The 19,307-nt window shown below is 43.1% G+C and overlaps 1 protein-coding gene across 3 annotated transcripts; it reads left to right on the forward strand.

Moving 5' to 3' along the window:
• Positions 1 to 319: 319 nt before the first annotated feature.
• BTBD3 (BTB domain containing 3) lies at positions 320 to 18,714 on the forward strand. Of its 3 annotated transcripts, none has more exons than XM_056488002.1 (5): positions 320 to 372; positions 10,827 to 11,091; positions 11,635 to 11,725; positions 12,225 to 12,343; positions 16,199 to 18,714. In XM_056488002.1, exons 2-5 carry the CDS (start codon positions 10,949 to 10,951, stop codon positions 17,229 to 17,231), a joined length of 1,386 nt encoding a protein of 461 aa, XP_056343977.1. In that variant the 5' UTR covers positions 320 to 372; positions 10,827 to 10,948; the 3' UTR covers positions 17,232 to 18,714. The 3 variants fall into 3 exon arrangements, with proteins under 3 accessions (XP_056343977.1, XP_056343978.1, XP_056343976.1); XM_056488003.1 differs by lacking the exon at positions 320 to 372 and adding an exon at positions 516 to 692; XM_056488001.1 differs by lacking the exon at positions 320 to 372 and having other exon boundaries at positions 6,589 to 11,091.
• The last annotated feature ends 593 nt before the right edge of the window (positions 18,715 to 19,307 follow it).

Raw genomic sequence — 19,307 nt, forward strand, 5'->3', positions numbered from 1 at the left:
AAGAAAAAAGCGGATTTTCACTTTTTTTTCAAAGATGTAGCTAGGTTGTCTCCCAGTTTAGCTCGGAGGTCAAATCATAAATCTGGGCTCTACGAATATGCTCCACAAATTTCGGGCAGCAACGTGATTTGCAATAGGGAAAAAAAAAAAAAAAAAAAAAAAGAAAAAAGAAAAATAAAGGAAAAAAAGATGTGCCCGAATCCCGGCGGGGCGGCGCGCGCGGCGGAGGGGGCGGGGCCGGGGCCGGGCGGGGGCGGGGCCTCGGCTCGCGCGCGCTCCCCCCGCGGGGCCGGGGCCGGGCGGGGGCGGGGCCGCGCGCGCGCGCCGGCGCGAGGAGGGGCCGCGCGCGCGCCGCCCCGGGAGCGCCCTCAGGTCAGTGCGGGGCGGGGGGCGCGCGAGGGGATTCCGTGAGGGGACACCATGAGGGGACACCATGAGGGGACGCCATCCGTGAGGGGACACCCGTGAGGGGACACCCGTGAGGGGATGAGGCGGCGGATCCCGCCCCCGCCCGGCTGCGGCGGTGCCGGCGGGGAACGGGCTCCCCGCGCCCCGCGGAGGCGCCGCCGTGAGGGGCGGGGCGGGGCGGGGAGGCCGCACCTGAGCGGCGGCAGCGCGGGCGGCCCGTGAGGAGCGGAGCGGAGCGGAGTCCCCCGGGCTCGGCCTTTGCCTGGCCGGATCGCTGTGTGTGTGTGTGTGTGTGTGTGTGTGAGTCCGCAGGCGGCTGTCGCTGTCCCCTCGGCCGCCCTTTGTGCAGCAGCCCCGCAGGGCCGGGGTGACCCTCCGGGAGGAGCCCCCTGACCCGGCTGTGCCCCGGCTGGAGCCTCCACCGCGAGGCGGCCCAAAAGTTGGGCTTTGAGGCTTTTCTCTTGCTTAAACTAAAGCTGCTTTTGTAAAAGGAGCATTTCGACCATTAATTCGGTAGGCTTCCCCAAGGCACAATTAATAGTTGCAGCCGGTTTGGCTTAAATTCCTCCTCCCTTCCCCACGCTTCGCCGAACTTCCTGATGTACCTGAAGTTTCGCTGGTTCCACCTAGACGCCCACACCTTCACAATTCACCATTTCCCTGTTTGTTTATAGAAAGCCACCTGTGAACTTGGAGGTTTATAAATTCACTTGGCTGTGATGCTCCCTGCGTGCTGAAGCATTTTAAAACAGGAGGGAGCAGTGGGTTTGTTGTGAGTTCGAGGAAAAGTTTGAATTGGAGTTAAGTGTTCCTAAACTGTGGTTACTAACATGCCTAATTCAACAGGCTGTCTCATCTGAGAAGTGCTGGTGCAGGTTTTTTGCCTTGTAGTTAGTCCTCACTGTACTTTGTTTTCAGCATGTGATGTTTGTGTTACATTTTAATCTGCTCCGGTTTTGTTTATTTTTATTTTTTTTTTGTAGAGAAATGGTGCTGGTTTATAGGTGTGCAATGCTTTATTTGGCATTGCTTAAACTTTTATGCCAGAGTTAGGCTCAAAATAGCTTTTATAGCTTTTATTTTTTTGGGACAGAATTGGTCTCACCATTTCCTACAGAGTGTATGTGCAGCATGTCACAGTGCACAGTATCTGGGGTTTACTGGGTAATTTTGCAAATCAAATCTCTTGGGTTCTTCATTTGAAGTAAGTTCTGCAAGATTGCCAAAGTTGAATGTCAACTGCAGTACTTTCTTTTTTTTTTTTTTTTTTTTTTTATTCTTTTTAAATCCCCCACAGTAAGAACACTGCAGCTAACTGCACAATAACTTCCCTTGTGTTTCCCTGCCACAATTCTCAGCTCTGCCCCAGAGGAAACACCTTCCAGAAGCAACATGGCCCTTTAAGGCTGGGGGAAAAAAATGCAAGTTGCAACAGAAATTTTTATGTTTTGGCCACTTGCTTGTTAGAACTTGTGAGCAAATATTTTTTCTTCTGAATTTACCAAATAGTTATGATGAAAGCAGCAGTGCTAGGGTAGGCTCACTTAAAACAGAGGCCTGATGATGGTAGGCCATGTGTTATGTTGTCAGAAGAAATTTACATCACCTGTTGTAGAAACTTGTGCAGGTAAGTTTTGCTGCAGAATGTTGTTTATGCCCAGCATTAGCTTTCTTTGATAATTCAGAATTACTCTGCCTTGATACTGTCTCTGGTAACTCCTCAGGCTTGGCTGTTCTGTTTTACAGATGTTCAGGTACCTGAGCTGGTGTGGAACTGTTTTGTGAGGCACTTAAATGAGTGATAAAGCAGCAGTTTCTATCTCAAAGGGCTGCTGGATGAGGCAAAAGAGGGAAGTGAGAGATGGGAATCCTGGAAGGAAAAGATGATAAGCTTTTTGTGGTGGAAGTTGTCATCAGTTGTGTTTTCTGCCATTAAGCTGTATTCCAACACCCTGCCTTGGTTACAGAAGCACCTTTTGTGTGTGTGTGTCAGAAAAGAGGGGAGAAGCTTAAGTAAGATATCACTTCATACAAATTTGCAAACTTCCCATTTTTGGGGCCTGGCTCATCTGTTTTCTGATCCTGCTGCCCTCTCTGAGTTTGGTATCTCAGCAAGCTGCTGTGAAAACCAAGAGTGTCCAGTGTCTGGAAAGTGTTTGCATTTTAAAATACTGGGGAGCTGGTTGGCAGTCTGTGAGTATCTGCTGTCTGTCCTGGCTGTGTGGGGTGAGGACCAGCAACAAACAGATTTGGAAGGTATCTTGAGACATCACCTTATCCAGCCCTGTCACCTGTACCCAAATATTACCTGATATCCTCAATAAATATTTCACTAGAGGATCATGTAGCACTTCAATGCCAGGCTGAATGACTTGTTGATAACATCCTTCTGTCACAGGATATTTATGTACCAGGTTACACTCCGTAACCACCCTAGCTATGCTTTCTCCTCTTCACATCCAAAGCAATTTAAAGAGTAATTTACTTTCAAAACTACATTCTCTGGGGTTACAGAGCTGTCCTGTGCCTCTGCTCAGTTGCAAGGGTTTTCTGAGAGTATGGAAAGAAAGCAGCTCTTCAGGCAGGTGGCACATTTGCTTGGCTGAGAGGTGTGGGGATTCCTCAGAGCTTTTTGCCTTTTGCCTTTACACTTCTATGAGAACAAAGTGATGCTACCCCATGTATACCAAGAAATATAGAAGTTCATAATACATAAAACTAATGGGTGTTTGTGTTATCTTGTACAGTCCCTTAATATTGCTGTTCTGTTTGATTACTTGCCCCTTCCTTAGTTTCTTTCTCTACTGCAGTTCTGATATGTCACAGAGTTACTGTGAAGAGGAATAATTAAGATATCCTAGCACTGATAGACAAATACATCTTAAGGCACAAAAATATATTCTGAAACCAGAATTTGAGCAGTATGTATGTGTTTTTCTTGAAAATTCATGATGGTGCCATAGCTGCCATTCACTTGTAAAGAGGAGGAGAGACTGATGGAAAGACTGCTAAGGAAGGCAAGTGTGACTGAGCTATTTGCAGCAAAGGAAAATAAATCTGATTTTCTAAAGCAGTGGATAGGAGAAAAATGTGCCTCCATGTGGATTCCAGCAGGCTGTGTGTGCTGGGAGAGTCTGGAATCAGTAAAGGCCAAGTAAGCAGATGCACACTTCTAATGTGTGGCAAAGGGAGAATCATTCAGGACAGTGCAGTTTAATGGATGTCATGCCTGGCTCCATTCCTTGAACTGTTTGGATTAGGCTCAGGTTAGCAGCAGTCAGTCTCGCATATCTAGAAGCTGGGGATGGTAGACAATTGTATAATCACTGCAAGAGTTGTTACTCATTGGTTTTAGTTCTCACTTTTGAGAAGCTCAAGTCACTGTGGCTGAGAATGTTACTTCTTCTCAAAGGCTTGGTTTGTCAATGTACTGACCTGTTCCTGTTTCTCTGGCATGATTTTCCTCTTCTGTAATTTAAAATGCAGTGGGAAGAAGCTGTAGCAGGCTTTTCCTGTTTAACACACTGAATGCTGCCAGCTGTGGTGCTCTGCTATAAACACACAGGTTGCTGATCTGCTCTGGGTTTTAAGCTGCATGTTCCCTAACCTTGCCTGGATGTAAAACTACAGATTGGCATGGTGTGGTTTTCCATGACAGACCAATGCATTACAGCACCTAACCAGGCTTTCCAAAGTCCCCAGTGTTTTCCTTACCCTTGTTGAAGGTGCTGTTGCCACGACAGTCCCAAGGGACTGAAGTGTGCAGGCCACAGAGCAGGTGTGGTTGTGCACCACAGCAATGTCCTCTCCCCCTCCTCTGTCCCACTGGGAGCTCCAACACAACAGTGTGACGTGGTGGATGTAGGTTACCTGCACAAGAAGAATGTAGTCCTTGAGTTATACACCAACATAATCAAGATGCAGTTTCCCTGTGGATACTCATGGAGTAGTTACTTCTGGTAACACGAGTGAGAAGCTTCCTCTCTGAGGGAGGCCTGTTTGCATTGGCAGTTTTTCAGACTTACTGTGTGTAGGGGAAAAAAGGCATTTGGGAATTGCTGATGTGAAGGAGCAGGACCAGGCAGCTTACAGCCTGCTCTTCAGAGAGTCCCTGTTAATTTCACTATTCAGTTTGGAAATACTGGTTTGTGAGCCAAGTTAAAATTAGTAAAAGGTTTGTCTACAGAGGCGAGATCTGTCTGCGAGATTGGAAGTTCTGTCTGTAGTCATCTGATCTGACCTCTCCCTTGAAGGAGGCAGCATGTGAGTGCTGATTGTAGTGGTGGTTTTTCTGAAGTGCTCTAAGATCACTAGCTTCTTTCTCACAGGGCACCGAAGGATCATTAAATGCTAATGACTTTTGATTACTGTTGACCTTGGTCAATTTGGAATTAGTGACCTAGAGACGAAAACCACTGTATCTCATTACCAATTTCCTGAGCTATCTGATCTTTCATTTGTAAGTCAGTTTTGGTAAGAGGCAGAGTAGAATTAAAGTTGACCTTTGCCTTAGAAAAAGGGTTGAGTGCTTTCAGGTTTGCAATACCATGTTTATAAATAAATTAATAAATGAATAGCAGCCACTAAGAAAGAACTTATTTTTTGACCCCAAAGGCTGTCAAGAGTAAAGCTCTACGTGAAATGAAATGGATAAGCTCGAGTAGCCACGGTGGAGAACAAATGCATAATTTGTCTCTTTTAAATTAGTAGCAAAACAGTTTATCTCCTGTAACCTTGAACTGAATTACCATTTCTGTGAGGTTTTCTCTTCACAGAGTTCATTTATAATTCTTGGTTTTCCTTTGAACTATCAAGAAACAAGTTAATGCCCATAGAATGCATTGCAAATTTTGCTCTGGGATATTTTCTTCCTGCAGCTACCAAACTATGATATTGGGGTATATGTAAAATCATATATTTTATCTTGTAATGAAATATTTGACATGATTTTGTACCATGTGCCCAGAAGAGAATGTCTGTGAGGTAATTCACTGTAATGGGACCAAGTATATTGTTCACTGCAGGTTGTTTAAATGTTCCTTTGCTACAGTTGTGGTTTATATGGACTGTCATTCCTGCAGCAGGCATGGTCTTCAAAACAGAATGAAAACAAAAGAATATTTTGAACAATTTTTTTTTTTTCACTCTGATACATTAATTGTATTTATTTTGGTCTGACAGGGAACAAAACCTTTAAAAGAAAAGAAAACAGCATAGCAAAGTGTTATGGGCATAAATACTAAATTATTCAGCCTCTCACTGAAGTTAAATTGCAGGCTTTAATCAGCTAAGCAGGAAAAGTAACAGGGAAAAATGAGAAGAGGAGATGTTGCAGTTGAGGTAGGAACAGGTTCATGGAAAGTGACTTGAAATCCACACAAAGAAAGTGCACATTTATTTGCAAATGAATAGGAGTAAATATTAATCTTAAATGTTCTGTTTTGATTGCTTTGTCTCAAAATGGATATTGCTTTAAAAAAAAAAAAAAAGTATTTTACAGTTACAAAAATGACACTATAAAGATTTAATAGAAAGGCTGCTTTGGTAGAGAGATTAAAAACAAATGCCATGTATAGCCTGTATGCTAGCAAATACTACAGGAGTAAAAAATAGTTGTGAATACTCATTCTTTAGGTTTCTATTTTATGTAAGTTGTTTACCTTTTGACTAGGCTTCTCTGGACTTTCTACTTTTGTTTTCTGTATAGCATTAATGGCATTTAGGAAAAAAAAAGTAAAAGCTATCTTAGTGGATAATGTTATGCAAAGTGTTTAAATCCTCATAAACACTGAGCAATTGGGAATATTTGGTAACAAGTAGTGTTGCTAGTGTAGCATGAGTTCTGTAGAAAAACACAATTTAACTATTTTGGACTTGGTTCTGAAGCTTCTAGTATTGGTTTAAGATGCAATTCTACTCTTTTGCAGTTCTTGGTATTCTGGGATATAAATGCTGGTTTTTTAGCATCTATTCTGGCTTCTTTGAGAGGCTTTACAATTTTGCCCATCTTTTTCCTGCTTTTGGTTGTCTTTTCATATATATATATATATATATATATATATTTTTTATTTTTTTTTAAATTTTTTTTCATAGAAGATCTCACTGAGTAAGACTTCATTGTCAGCTTTTCCATGCAACAGACAGAAGCAGATTCCATCTTGGTTTCTTCCAGTGTTGCCAATAAGAAGCTTAGGAAAGCGTAGATGGGAAGTTTTTGTCCGCTGCTATGCATTTTTTTACTTGAGGAAATGAAGGGTAGAGCTTTCAGTTCCCTTTTCAAATTTGTTTTTACATACAGAAAGGTTGGAATGGTGATTGGGAAGGACTCATCCAGATGACTAAATAATTCATGGCTAGGTAAACAGAGCAAGGCACTGCAGCTTGGGTTTATTGAGGTTTTCTGTTTGTTTAGTTACTTGTTGAACATGTGTATCCCATTTTTAAATGAATCCTTTAGGTTAACTCAAATTCAATGAAAGTAGCAGTGGACAGACAGGTAGATTTGTTAAAGAGTAACATTGTATATTTATTTTACTTAATCAAGATGTGTCATCTGAAATTTGTTTCTTTGTAGGGGCAAAATCAGGATTTAAGCAATGTTAATAATGCATAGGCATAGTCACTGCCGAAGAAGACATTTGGCAACTTTACAGAAAAAGAAATGTATGCATTTCCTCATTGCTTACTAAGAATTCTTTCCTTTATTCATGATGTGGATGTAACAATTGGGAATTTTGATGAAAGCCTGTTTTTTATAGAATTGTCTAGCTCATGTTACTGCATGAGGAATAGGCCTGTAAATGAGAGATGTACAAAACATCCTACACCCTTAACTTGCAATATTTCTGGTCTGACTACTTTGCTTGTAAAATAAAAATTAATGTGCCTTTGAAGAACTGTATTTCCTTTTTTCTCGGTTGTATATATCAAGTTTAGTTCTGTTAGTATATAATTAATGAAGAAAAATGAGACTTTGCTGAAGAAAATGAGGAGCACATTGTAATAAGATTTCAGAAATGAATAGATCTATGGGTCAAAGAAGGCAGTTTCCTTGATCATCTTGTTGGGGACAGACTGATCTAAACTGGGGGCTTTGACTGGTCTTTCAACAGGCAGCAGTTCCTGGGTTGTTTTTACTAACTCTCAGTGTACTGATTTCTAAATTCACTAACAGTATTTGTATGGTAAAAACACTGTTATAGGAAAATAAATGGAAGCTGCTGCCAAAACAGAAAGAATAGGGAGTGAGACTAGCACTAATTCTTTGGAGGTTGTTTTTCCTGTTTCACATCCATCTAATGTGTAGTTTATGAGACATAGTTCCTGAGGTGATGAAGTGCAGTGGAAGGTGGTATGAACCTGTAAGAGGTTTGTAGTGTTTCACAGGAATTCTGTGAAAATCTAAATCTATCTGGATTCAGTGCTGTTTTCCAGTTAGAGCAGGCTGAGTTTTAGTGGGTGGGTTAAGAGCAGGCAAGGATGGCAGTTTGGCTCTTTTTTTACTGGGCCAGATTTTTATCCTATCATGCAGATACTTCTCATCTACTGGGATCTGTGACTTCTGAGTTTGGGCAGAACATGCTTCAGCTGCAGCTTCTCTCTCCTTTCCCAGAAAGCACAATGTGCTCTGCATGTGTGGTGGGTTCCAGAACTCAAAGGTTGGTGGATTCCTGTGGATTCACATTTTATGATCTGTCTTTCCCACATGGAGTTAACTGGTCAGTCTGTCCCTCATTCTCTTTATCTCCTGTAGCCTCCCAGTGACCTTGTGTGGTGTGTGTGTGTAGAATCTTTGGATTTGTCCTGGTCATTGGTTTGAATAAATGTGCAGAGACCTTGATTTTTATGCATTTTGGGAGTCTATAAAATGGATTTGTGGAACAATCAAATCTCCCAACCCCTTCTGTCTTTTGCCTTCTGCCAACTGTAATGCTGAGAACCAGATTTTCTGGAGTCTGTGGTTTTCTGTATCTTTAAGAGGTTTTTTTTAAGAGTTCTTCCTTCTGAAATGTTTGTCCTGTGCAGTGGCAAAAGGATTATTTTTGTAACTGGAAGGGCTGGAAATTTACATAAGGAGAAGAAAAAACAAAACTTACACAAACTCAACAAAGTCAAAATCTGTGCTAGGAATACCTGCTGTGCTCCTGTTATAAACTCAGCTGTGAGCAGTTATAAGATCCCATCTGTGGGATGAGTTTCTTCTCCTTTACCCCTTCTTTTCCCTCTCCACAGTTCAATATGGTTTATGTTTTTAGTTTCCCTCTCTAATCAGTCTGTTGCAGATAAAAAAGAAAAAGCGGGGAGGAGAAAGAAAAGGTTGCTAGAAATAATTTCTTTGGGAGTTACATAACCTCCCTTCACTGTATTTAGGAACGTGTCTCTGCCTTTCAGGCATAACCCACCATCTTCCTTTAAAGCAGCAGTCAAAGAGATTTTGCACTGAGGTGCTGGATTGTGAAATGCAGCAGCTGAGGCACGGACACGTCTCCCTCCGTTTGCCCCTTCCATGAGCAGTGCCTGCAGACAGAGAGGACGGATGTGTCTGGGAATGGCATCATCCCCAACCACTGCAGCACAGCTCCAGATGGCCGGGGCGTGCAGTGAGTGCTTCCTGTGGAGCATCTCCCAAGGAGACCTGGTAACCTTTGGAATACCTGCACACTCTCAGGTTAAAGGTGTTCTGAGTGTGTGTTTCACAGCCACAGCTGTGATTCAAGCAGTTGGGATGGAGATGGAATAAACAGCCTGAGTAATATTTCTGTTTGAGTCAGTGGCACATTTCTTCCAGGGGCTTCCACAAGATGTCTTCACCAACCTTTTATCACTTTAATTTCCCTGCTGTACTCTTGTCCAGCAAAACTAATTAAGGCAAAATGTGGCTAAATTAGGTTTGAAAGTAGAGGGGTTTTTTTTCTGTAAAACTGAATGTAATTATGAAATCATATTTTAATTATGCTGCTCCCCAGTATTTTAAGGTGTGATATGTTGACACCTCATACCAAGTGGTTTTGATTTCCCTGCTTTTGTTTTTATATGACTATCTTACTTGGTGGTTTTTCTATATACTTGACCTGCTGTTAAAGAAATCTGATCTAAATTTAAGTTCTGAGTAAACTAATGGCTAAAAATTAGACTTCTTTCCTATTTAAATGGTTTGGTTGCCATAGCTTATATCCTGTTTATTTCAGAAAGTATTTTTTAATAAAATCGGACTGTGTTTGCATCTCAGGGAGTGATTTTTGCCAAGACTCTCTGAATCATTCAGATCTTTTCAGTTTAATGCTTTGAAATATTGATTAAATATATTAATTCTGGATTGCTTTAATATGATTGCACATCTAGAAGTTTTCTTCTGATGTGGTGCACCCATGTCTGGTGTAAGCTGGCTTAATTAGCACTGCTCAGTGATTTGGAACCCCTGTCAAAGGCTGTTATGTTGTCGGGAAGCAGAAGGAGTTAAAGCTGAAGCTGTGACCTCATCCCTGTTCGTGTTACACGGGAGTGGAAGCTGCGCTGAAGGGGATTGTTTGGCTGCATCGCTGTCTGTGCTGCTGCTCGATGGCTTTAATTCGGTTCCGATATCTGTCGCACACTCGCTGAACAACTCTTACAGCAGGGATTTGTGGGAGCGCTAGAGGCGGAGGGAGCTGTGCTAGTATCGAACGCCCGTGGGAGCAGCTCCCACGGCAATAGACTCAGATAGATCTCTCTACCTGATTTTAACTTCTCACTGCCTCGCCTGCGACAATCGAAGCGGCACCGGGAGAGCTCGCACCCGCACACAGCACGCACGGAGGGACACGCACGCAGTCCCGCCAGCCGTGCGCTCCCGCACCGCGTGTGCCGCGTGTTCCCGAATTGCCGCCGGCTGCGTGGGAGCTGCGGGAGCGCTGCGGCGGCTGTAACGTGGGAGCGGCGCAGGCTACAATAGGTGTCACTGTGTGCGAGCCCAATCGCGCTCGGGGGCTGCAGCCATTGGCTCCGGCCGCACGGCTGCCAGTCCCGCTCCGCTCCCGTCCCTTCCCATCCCTTCCCGCACAACTTGGGCTCGCCGGCAGCCTGGCACTGCCACCGTGCGCTCCTCCTGCCCTCTGCCCGCGTGTAGCGCTGCTAGGCGGTTCCTGATCGGGAAAGCTGGGAAGAAAGCAAGCTGGCAGGAATGATGGGGGTGTATTTAACGATTCAAGTACTGGATCAAACTTAAACTCAGTTTCTTACTCGGTGCGCTGGAAAGGTCACCTTGTCTTGCTGGAGAAGGAGCGAACTCTCAGCTCTGCTGCTTTCGGTGTAACAGCTTCCACGTACATTCCTAAATGTTCCTAGCTAGTTAGGCTGCCGGGCTTTACACACGGGCATACTCATGGTAGATGAGAAAGGAAAGAACATGAAATGTCTCACCTTCTTCTTGATGCTTCCAGAGACGGTCAAGAACAGGTCTAAGAAGAGCTCTAAGAAAGGAAATAGCAGCAGCAGTAGCAACAGCAAATTGCCTCCAGTTTGCTATGAAATCATTACCTTGAAGACCAAAAAGAAGAAGAAGATGGCTGCTGATATTTTTCCCCGAAAGAAACCAGCTAACACTAATACAACTGCTGTCCAGCAGTACCATCAGCAAAATCTCAATAACAACAACACTATTCCTGCACCTAATTGGCAAGGACTTTATCCAACCATCAGAGAGAGGTAAGTTCAGGGCAGTTTTTTGGTGTTTGAACTGGAGAGGTGAAAAGTAGCAAAATGTCCAGAATGCATTTATTAGCTGAAGAAAATGCAGTTATATTTTGTTTGGGCTTTTTTCCTCCTTGTATGTGTGTGTGAAATAAGAATTTTGGTAATGGAAAAATATTTTAATATCTCTTTTCCAGTCAGTGCATCTGTTTGAGTTAATAAAAATGTTACTAAAAGCTGCAGCATATCCATAAAGATTTCCTTTTAGACCTCAGTGGGGATTTTCAGTGATGCATGCTCTGGACTTTGATTTCCACTTCTTGGAAAGTTCTCAGAAGTTTAGGGGTTTGTTTTATTGCACGCACACACTTTTTCCTCCTTAATATTTTCTCTGGGATATTTGTGCAGTGATGTGTGTAGTAGCTTGAAGCAGAGTGTGACCTGCTTCTCTTTGCTAACAAGCAACTTGAAGCTGTTAAAAAATCAAATTTCTTGGGTCTGGGGCATGCAGAGAGCGTTCCTGTGTGCCACAAATTAACATGCTACCTCTGTTTGTAGAAATGCAGTGATGTTCAACAATGACTTGATGGCAGATGTTCATTTTGTGGTCGGGCCACCAGGTGGGACCCAGCGGCTGCCAGGACACAAAGTAAGCAACAGCTGCACGCTCTGCTGGGGTGGGGAGAGCTGGGGAGAGCTCCCACGGTTACAGCGGGACAGAGCGTGGGAGGCTCAGCTCTTCTGGGACAGGCAGCAGCCTGTGCTTGGAAAGGCCACATGCACTGGGATAATCTGCCCCTGGCTCTCCTTTGTGTTTTCAGTTAAGCAGCACATCTGTTGGGCTAAGGCAGTAAAGTTAGGAATACTGCTTCATGCTGTTGATTAATACTGCTCTTGAGATTTCCTAGAAATAGTTAACTTCTGTGGTGGAGATGAGCGTTTTCCAGTAGCTAATGCATCTATGCCCAGGAGAGTAAAACACAAGGAAAACGTGTAATTTGTTCTTAACTTGGACCTCATTTCTTACTGAAGTGTGTCTGTAGAGCCTGTCAGTGCAGCCCAGTATGCTCAGAGTGGCTCTCCCACATTGTTTGTGTTGGCAGTGTTTTCAGTTCAAAGCATGAAATAAGATTTCCCTTTCTCAACAGTATGTCCTGGCTGTTGGGAGCTCTGTATTCCACGCGATGTTTTACGGAGAGCTGGCTGAGGACAAAGATGAAATCCGTATACCAGATGTTGAGCCTGCTGCTTTTCTTGCAATGCTGAAGTAAGCATCGTTCATCTGCTGGATATTTGTTCCTGTCTGATGTATACATACACTGCCAATGTCACAGCTGAAGTATTAGACTTGCATATAAACAGAAAGGAAAGCTTGAAGTATTCCTCTTTTTGTGTTTTAAACTTCCACCTCATTTTGCTCTCCCCCCTTACTTCCAGGCACACACGTATTAAACTAATGTAGGCAGTTGTAAATAATGACTTTGACAGGGGATCTTTGGGCACATTGTGTACTGTAATGCCTATCGATCTGATTTGTCACTACACTTTACACAAAGGAGTGGAGTTACTAAAAAGATTTGTCAGCTGTAACAAAAAACCCCAAACCAACTGTTCTACTTTGCAAGCATAGAGAAAAGTTAAATATGCATGCACAAAGCCCCCTGCCAGACCCAGCAAATTGCTGGGTTTGTTGATAGACATTGTTCCAGCTCTTTTATAAACCTGCAGTACGCAGGTTTTGTCTTAGAAAAATGACCCTAAGTTATTTAGTATAGCCTCTGAAAAATAAATTTCTCCTAGTGTATCATATTGATGTGTTTGCAAAGTGATAAAAAGGCTGTTTACATGAATAGGGGGTTTTATCTAACAAGGAAAATGAGTCAGTTTACATGATCATTATTTTTCTTCTTGCAAACTGCATAAAAAATACTCTATTTTCCTAAATGGGCATAATGAAGCAGCTTCCCTGCTGAATTGTCCTTGAATGTATCTATAAACTCTGATTATCAAAGAGACATGCCCTAGTCACAGAAATACTATGGCTTTGAGTTTTTGTTTTTTTGTTTTTTTCCTTCAGCTTAAATAAATGCCATTGCTTTCCTATACAGAAAATACATCAGTATCTGATAGTGATGCCTTTAATATGCTGCAGGTTTTCTTGCATGTAATGATATAATCACTAGCTAGCAATTTATTGTATTTCATATATTGGTTTGATTAGCTTGTGATTGCAGCAAAGTTTCTTTTTCATTTTTAACATTTCACTGGCACCATAGATGAACATTCAAAGTTGCATATAGAGTTTTTATAGGTTATCATCAGCATCAGGAATGTTCTGTGCAAGTATCAGTAACTGCCAGGAGAGCTCCACAGATGTTCTGTAGACTTGGAATATAAAATTAAGATATGACATTATGTAGGGAGGTGTGTTAGGGATTTTTGCTTTGGGTCTTTTTTTATTTTGTGGCAGAGTTCAGATTTACACTTTACTTTTATGCTGAATTTTGCAAATCACAGATAAAAGATACTTGGATTCTTCCAGTCCCCCCTTTCTTTTGAACAGCAAAGTCTATTTAATTGTGGCTAAACATGATGTGTCATATAAAAACTGAATACTTTCTGAATTTATCATTAAGAAATATGTGCAGAAAGCAAGCCTAGAAAACAGAGTATCAATACTGACATCTAGGTCTTGTCATATTATTTAGCCTGTGGCAATTTATGAAACTATCCATGAGAGCATGGCCAGAACTGTGGGAGTCTTCACCCTCTCAGCTTTTATTGAAAAAACCCCAAAGACCAGAGAAAGTTTGTGGTCTGTGTGGCTGTTGAGGTCACCTTGCTCGTGCTGCCTTCCCTGATGCAGCGTGCTGAGGCTGCGGACACCGGGATGGTGCAGGGAAGGCACAGGGATGGTGCTCAGCAGTGCAGCATCCCCTCAGCACTAGGAGCCACATCCCCTTCACTCCTCCCACTCTGGGAAACCATCCCTGTGAGTGCTTCCTGCGACTGCTGTGAGCCATGCATGGATGGCACAAGGCTCTGTTGCTACAGAGGAAAAGACTTAAGCTGTACCAAAGCAGCCTCTCCTTCATATACACTTCTTCTGCACCGTAAACTTTGTCAGAAAATACATTTAGCTTGGGTTTTTTGGTTTTGACATCTTGCTGATTTTGTTTTTTTTCCCTCTGGGCCAATGAATTCTGATGGCATAAATATTTTGTGTTTTATTACACAGTGGGCACTCTGACAACAAACAAGGTATTGCCAGGTGTAACATAGGAAATACCACAACTGGTAGATATTAGTTATTCTCCCAGTAAAACTGCTTTGACTGTTCTGTACAGTTTTAAAAACAGGGTTAAACTCAAGGTCTAGCTGCCAAACTGAATTGGTGCATTAATGTATTATATCTTATCTCAGTCTCGACTGTTCAAGTTAGAACTGTGATCTCATCTCATCCCAGGCTGGATGTGTTACTAAACCATCAAACCCTGTGGTCTGGCAGAATCCTGTGTTTGAGAGCAGGGTAAAACTGGAATATCAGTCCTTGCAGACCAGAGCCGAGGTGCATTGGCAGAGTGAGAGGTGTGGAGTATTGCTGACAGCCGATCTGTGCTGTGTCTGCTGTACATCAGTGATATTAGTTCTTGATTTTCAGGAATATTAAAATAGCAACTTTTGTACTATTTCTATTTAAAACAGATGTCATCATTCTCTGCTGTACTAGCAGGCACAGAGAAGTAACAGAAGGGAGGAAAGAGTTGGAGAGCAGCAAGGAGAATCATAAAAAGAAATTAATTGAAAATGGAATTTTTGGGAGGTAAAGAAGCTAAGCCTGTTACCATTGATATACAGATGGGTTCTTTGGTTTCACAAATAAGCTGAAACCAAGTAGTAAAGACTAAAAATAGCCTTGGCTCTATGTAAGTTTCCTTTTTCTCTGTAAACTCTTAGATTTTATATTGCTGGAGCAGTATCTCCTCTGTGCGTGTTTTCCAAGTGTGGCATGGAGGATACTAACTTACAGCTGCAAAAATACAAATAGTTACTTACAACTATAATCAGATCAGTGTAGGTACTAATTCCTCTTTATAGGCACATCTGTTCTGCAGAAAACTCATTGTGTAGGGAAACCTGCTAACTAGAAAATTTTAATTAGTACAGGGTTGCATACAACTTTAGCTTTTCTAGAGGAAGACACTTTTATCAGCAATAACCATCAAGACTTGCTTATCCCTGTGAAGAGTGAAATTGCATTTGGCATGGTTTTAGCACATTGCATTCACCAGCTGCAAATGGGGCCCTGAAGCATGAGATATTGAAAAGAACAAACTGTACAATGCTTCATTTCTCTGAGCAATGAATCCCAGCAGTTTAGTCACATAAATAGAATTTCACCTTCATCTCTTTCCACCACACTACCATAGCAGTAAAGCTTTTTTCATCCTTCTGCAGTGAGACTGAGTGAAAATGCTGTGCTAGTTGAGTTAGGATGTTGTGAGCACTAAAAACCTGAAAATCTTCCGTTTCCTATATGCTTCATCACCCTTTGGAAAAACCAACCAAAAACACGAGCCCAAACAAAAAGCCACCTCTGGAAAAAACCCAACCCAGTAGTTACAGAAATGGATAGCACCTGATGTAGTTGAATAGCATTTATCTTCTTAGATTACTAGTTACTCCCTACAAACTTGTTACTATTCCTGTGTTTGTGTAAACCTCAGTAAACCACAGTTCACCACCAGAGGACATGCAGTCCTGGGCTCTTGATAACACATCTTCCAGGCTCCTGAGGCAGCCCTGCAGGAGCTCCTGCCTGGGAGCCAGGGCCTGTGTGGAAGGAGCACACAGCCGCAGGGGCCACGGTTTTTAAACCATTGTCTCATGGCATGCACCCCACATGGAAAGTTGAATTCGCCTTAAATTTAAGCCCTTTCTCTTCCCTGATCTTAACATAAGTGCTGAATTTATTTTGTACTTTCTTTCTGGGCTTAATCAATACTCCCCAAAGCACTGCTTGGTTTTCACGTGGAGCCATTTCAATGTTCTTTGTTTATGATTTTGGACGAGCGCGGTGTTGCATTAAGCAGCAGCGTTAGACCCATGTGCTCTGTTTCAGGTACATCTATTGTGATGAGATCGATCTGGCCGCAGACACCGTCCTGGCCACTCTTTACGCTGCCAAGAAGTACATTGTCCCTCACCTGGCCCGCGCCTGCGTCAACTTCCTGGAGACAAGCCTGAGTGCAAAGAATGCCTGCGTGCTGCTCTCCCAGAGCTGCTTGTTCGAGGAGCCTGACCTGACCCAGCGCTGCTGGGAAGTGATCGATGCCCAGGCTGAGCTCGCTTTGAAGTCTGAGGGCTTCTGCGACATTGATTTTCAGACACTTGAAAGCATCCTCCGAAGGGAGACTCTGAATGCCAAAGAAATTGTTGTTTTCGAGGCGGCCCTGAGCTGGGCCGAGGTGGAGTGCCAGCGGCAGGAGCTGACGGCCACCATCGAGAACAAGCGCAAGGTGCTGGGCAAGGCTCTCTACCTGATCCGCATCCCCACCATGGCGCTGGACGACTTCGCCAACGGCGCCGCGCAGTCGGGGATCCTGACCCTCAACGAGACCAACGACATCTTCCTGTGGTACACGGCGGCCAAGAAGCCGGAGCTGCAGTTCGTCAGCAAGCCCCGCAAGGGCCTGGTCCCGCAGCGCTGCCACCGCTTCCAGTCGTGCGCCTACCGCAGCAACCAGTGGCGCTACCGCGGCCGCTGCGACAGCATCCAGTTCGCCGTCGACAAGAGGGTGTTCATCGCCGGCTTCGGGCTCTACGGCTCCAGCTGCGGCTCGGCAGAGTACAGTGCCAAGATTGAACTGAAGAGACAAGGGGTTATCCTGGGCCAGAACTTGAGTAAATACTTCTCGGATGGGTCTAGTAACACTTTCCCCGTGTGGTTTGAGTATCCCGTGCAGATCGAGCCCGACACCTTTTACACAGCCAGCGTGATTCTGGATGGGAACGAACTCAGCTATTTTGGACAAGAAGGAATGACAGAAGTTCAGTGTGGGAAGGTGACTGTGCAGTTTCAGTGCTCCTCGGACAGTACAAATGGCACAGGGGTACAGGGAGGACAAATTCCTGAACTCATATTTTACGCTTGAATGGGAGCTGTGGATACAAAGCGTTTTGCTATGAAGAGCCTGTCTGGTTCAGGCCTACTGACACTGATATGTGATCTGTACAGGGAATATGTGACTGAATGCTGTGGGCGAGCTCCTCGCTTGCTGTACTTGTAGCATCGTTGGTGATTAAGTGTAATATTTAAACTGGAAGCTCTTAGAAACAAGTGAGTTTTAAAGGCTTTGTAAGAGGGGTGCCTGTTTGCTGGTGATGCTGACCCTTTCTTTGATGCACTTGTGAATCACCAGGGGATGTCCCCCTCTTGTGTCTCACTAAACACTGTCTTCATTGATCCATTTTCTCCATTTTCTGCTTTCTGCTTGTATTGGGGAGGTAGGGATAGAAAATGAAGAGCCTTGTTTTATAGCTCTCTCTGTCTGCTCTGCAAACTTTAGAAATTCCAGTAAACCGAGCTGCTTTTGACCATGGGGGCTGAAAGAAGTCAAGCTCAAGTTTAAAGCTTCATCCTGTGAGATTCTCCTGCAGCCAACTGTTTGGGATGGCTCCAGGGGAAGATGGGGAGGAGGAAGCATCTTTCAGGAAGCTCCATGGCATATGGACCATGTCCCCAGTGCATGGATGTGTTCACAGTGAGGAAGGGATGTGGCCTTGGCAAGTTACCCTTGGAGTTCACTTTCTAGGAATCCCACCTTGAGGGCAAGAAATTACTTGCACGTGTTCAGATTGTCTATGCAGCTCTTGAAACTCTACTCCCATGGCCCAGGTTTTGCTCCATTGATCTGCTCTTTAAATGCTATTTCTTTGAACCCTTGCTAAATAATTGGGAATTTATGTCTATCATCTGATGCAGGATAATTTTTTGTTTGTGGGTTTTTTTCTTCTTCCTAAACATGGTAGAGGCAGATTTTAGAGGAACAACAGAGTGTATCAATCTTGACTTGGATTTTTTTCTATAATACAAGATTTTTTTTTTCATTTTATTAGCAGTTGAAATTTAGACAAAGACAGAAGATTCCCAGCTGGGGTCATATTACACTTAGTGTATACCATCAGATAGCAGTGAGGGGGAGGAAGTCTCCTCTAATGGGTTATTGTTGGAGCTCTTGCAACTGCTTATGGCTACACATCAATCAGAGGATTTCCTTGCCTGAGTTTATTCCCCCAAACTTCCTACTGCATGTCTGTATCATTTTTGCAAAAGTATGAGGGATACTCCTTGTATCAGGGAAGGAAACCAGTATAAATAAGAACTACAGGTACTATTGAAATGTGAGAAAATCCTTCATCACTGCACTGGGACAATTGTTCCTCAAAGGCTACATCTCATTCTTGCTTCACCTCCGAAGTGGGTTCTGTTTGTTGCATACCTTTTAACAAAATGAGAGGACCAAATGATTCTTTAGGCTGGCTGAAAATTAATGTTACAGTATATCTACACATTAGTTTAGCATAACCCTAAATTCACTTGTCAGTTCTGTAATAAAAATGTTTTTTCTCATATGATTTCTTACCAGTTTAATACTGTTCCTCCAAGTGTTGCTTGCCGGTTGGAATCCTGGCCCCCAGCCATCAGAAATTGCCAAAATACATCTTTGCAGTGGCCAAAATACCATCTGAAGTAAGGAAAACTGGAGTGTAGTCATCAAACACTTTATGGCCAAAGCCCAGATCTTCTCTCTAGGTAATAAAAGGAGAGCCAGGTAAAAAAGCACCCCACAGGATTTATGCCTTTCATCCATCTTAGCATTTTATGTTTTGTATACATGCATACATGTGTGTGTAAGCAGCACTCTTTCTGAAATGTAAATACCCTCAAAATACATGGAAAAATGTTTTGTTTTTTGTAACAGATGTACATAATCCAGACTGTTCGTGAAATCTAAACAGAATGCTCCATGGAAAACTCCCAGGGAGATATTTAAAAAAACCTGCAGTTATTTATATTTGGATCTGCAGCTGAAAATAGACAAGAGTAGAAATGGAGTGGAGAAAGAGTTGCTGAAGAGATTGTAATGAGGTAACAGTCACTTACTTTTAGACAACATCTGGGCAGCAGTTCCATTTATTTAGATACATTTCAAAGCAAAGAAACATGC

This window comes from Oenanthe melanoleuca, chromosome 3 (assembly GCF_029582105.1).
Source record: "Oenanthe melanoleuca isolate GR-GAL-2019-014 chromosome 3, OMel1.0, whole genome shotgun sequence".
NCBI lineage: Eukaryota > Metazoa > Chordata > Aves > Passeriformes > Muscicapidae > Oenanthe > Oenanthe melanoleuca.

What these genes read in the sequence shown, in the direction of transcription:
- BTBD3 (XM_056488001.1), top strand. Translation starts at nt 10,769, where the DNA reads ATGGTAGATGAGAAAGGAAAGAACATGAAATGTCTCACCTTCTTCTTG. An exon ending in TATCCAACCATCAGAGAGAG is followed by an intron (nt 11,092 to 11,634) that starts GTAAGTTCAGGG and finishes CTCTGTTTGTAG; the next exon opens with AAATGCAGTGATGTTCAACA. An exon ending in GCTTTTCTTGCAATGCTGAA is followed by an intron (nt 12,344 to 16,198) that starts GTAAGCATCGTT and finishes GCTCTGTTTCAG; the next exon opens with GTACATCTATTGTGATGAGA.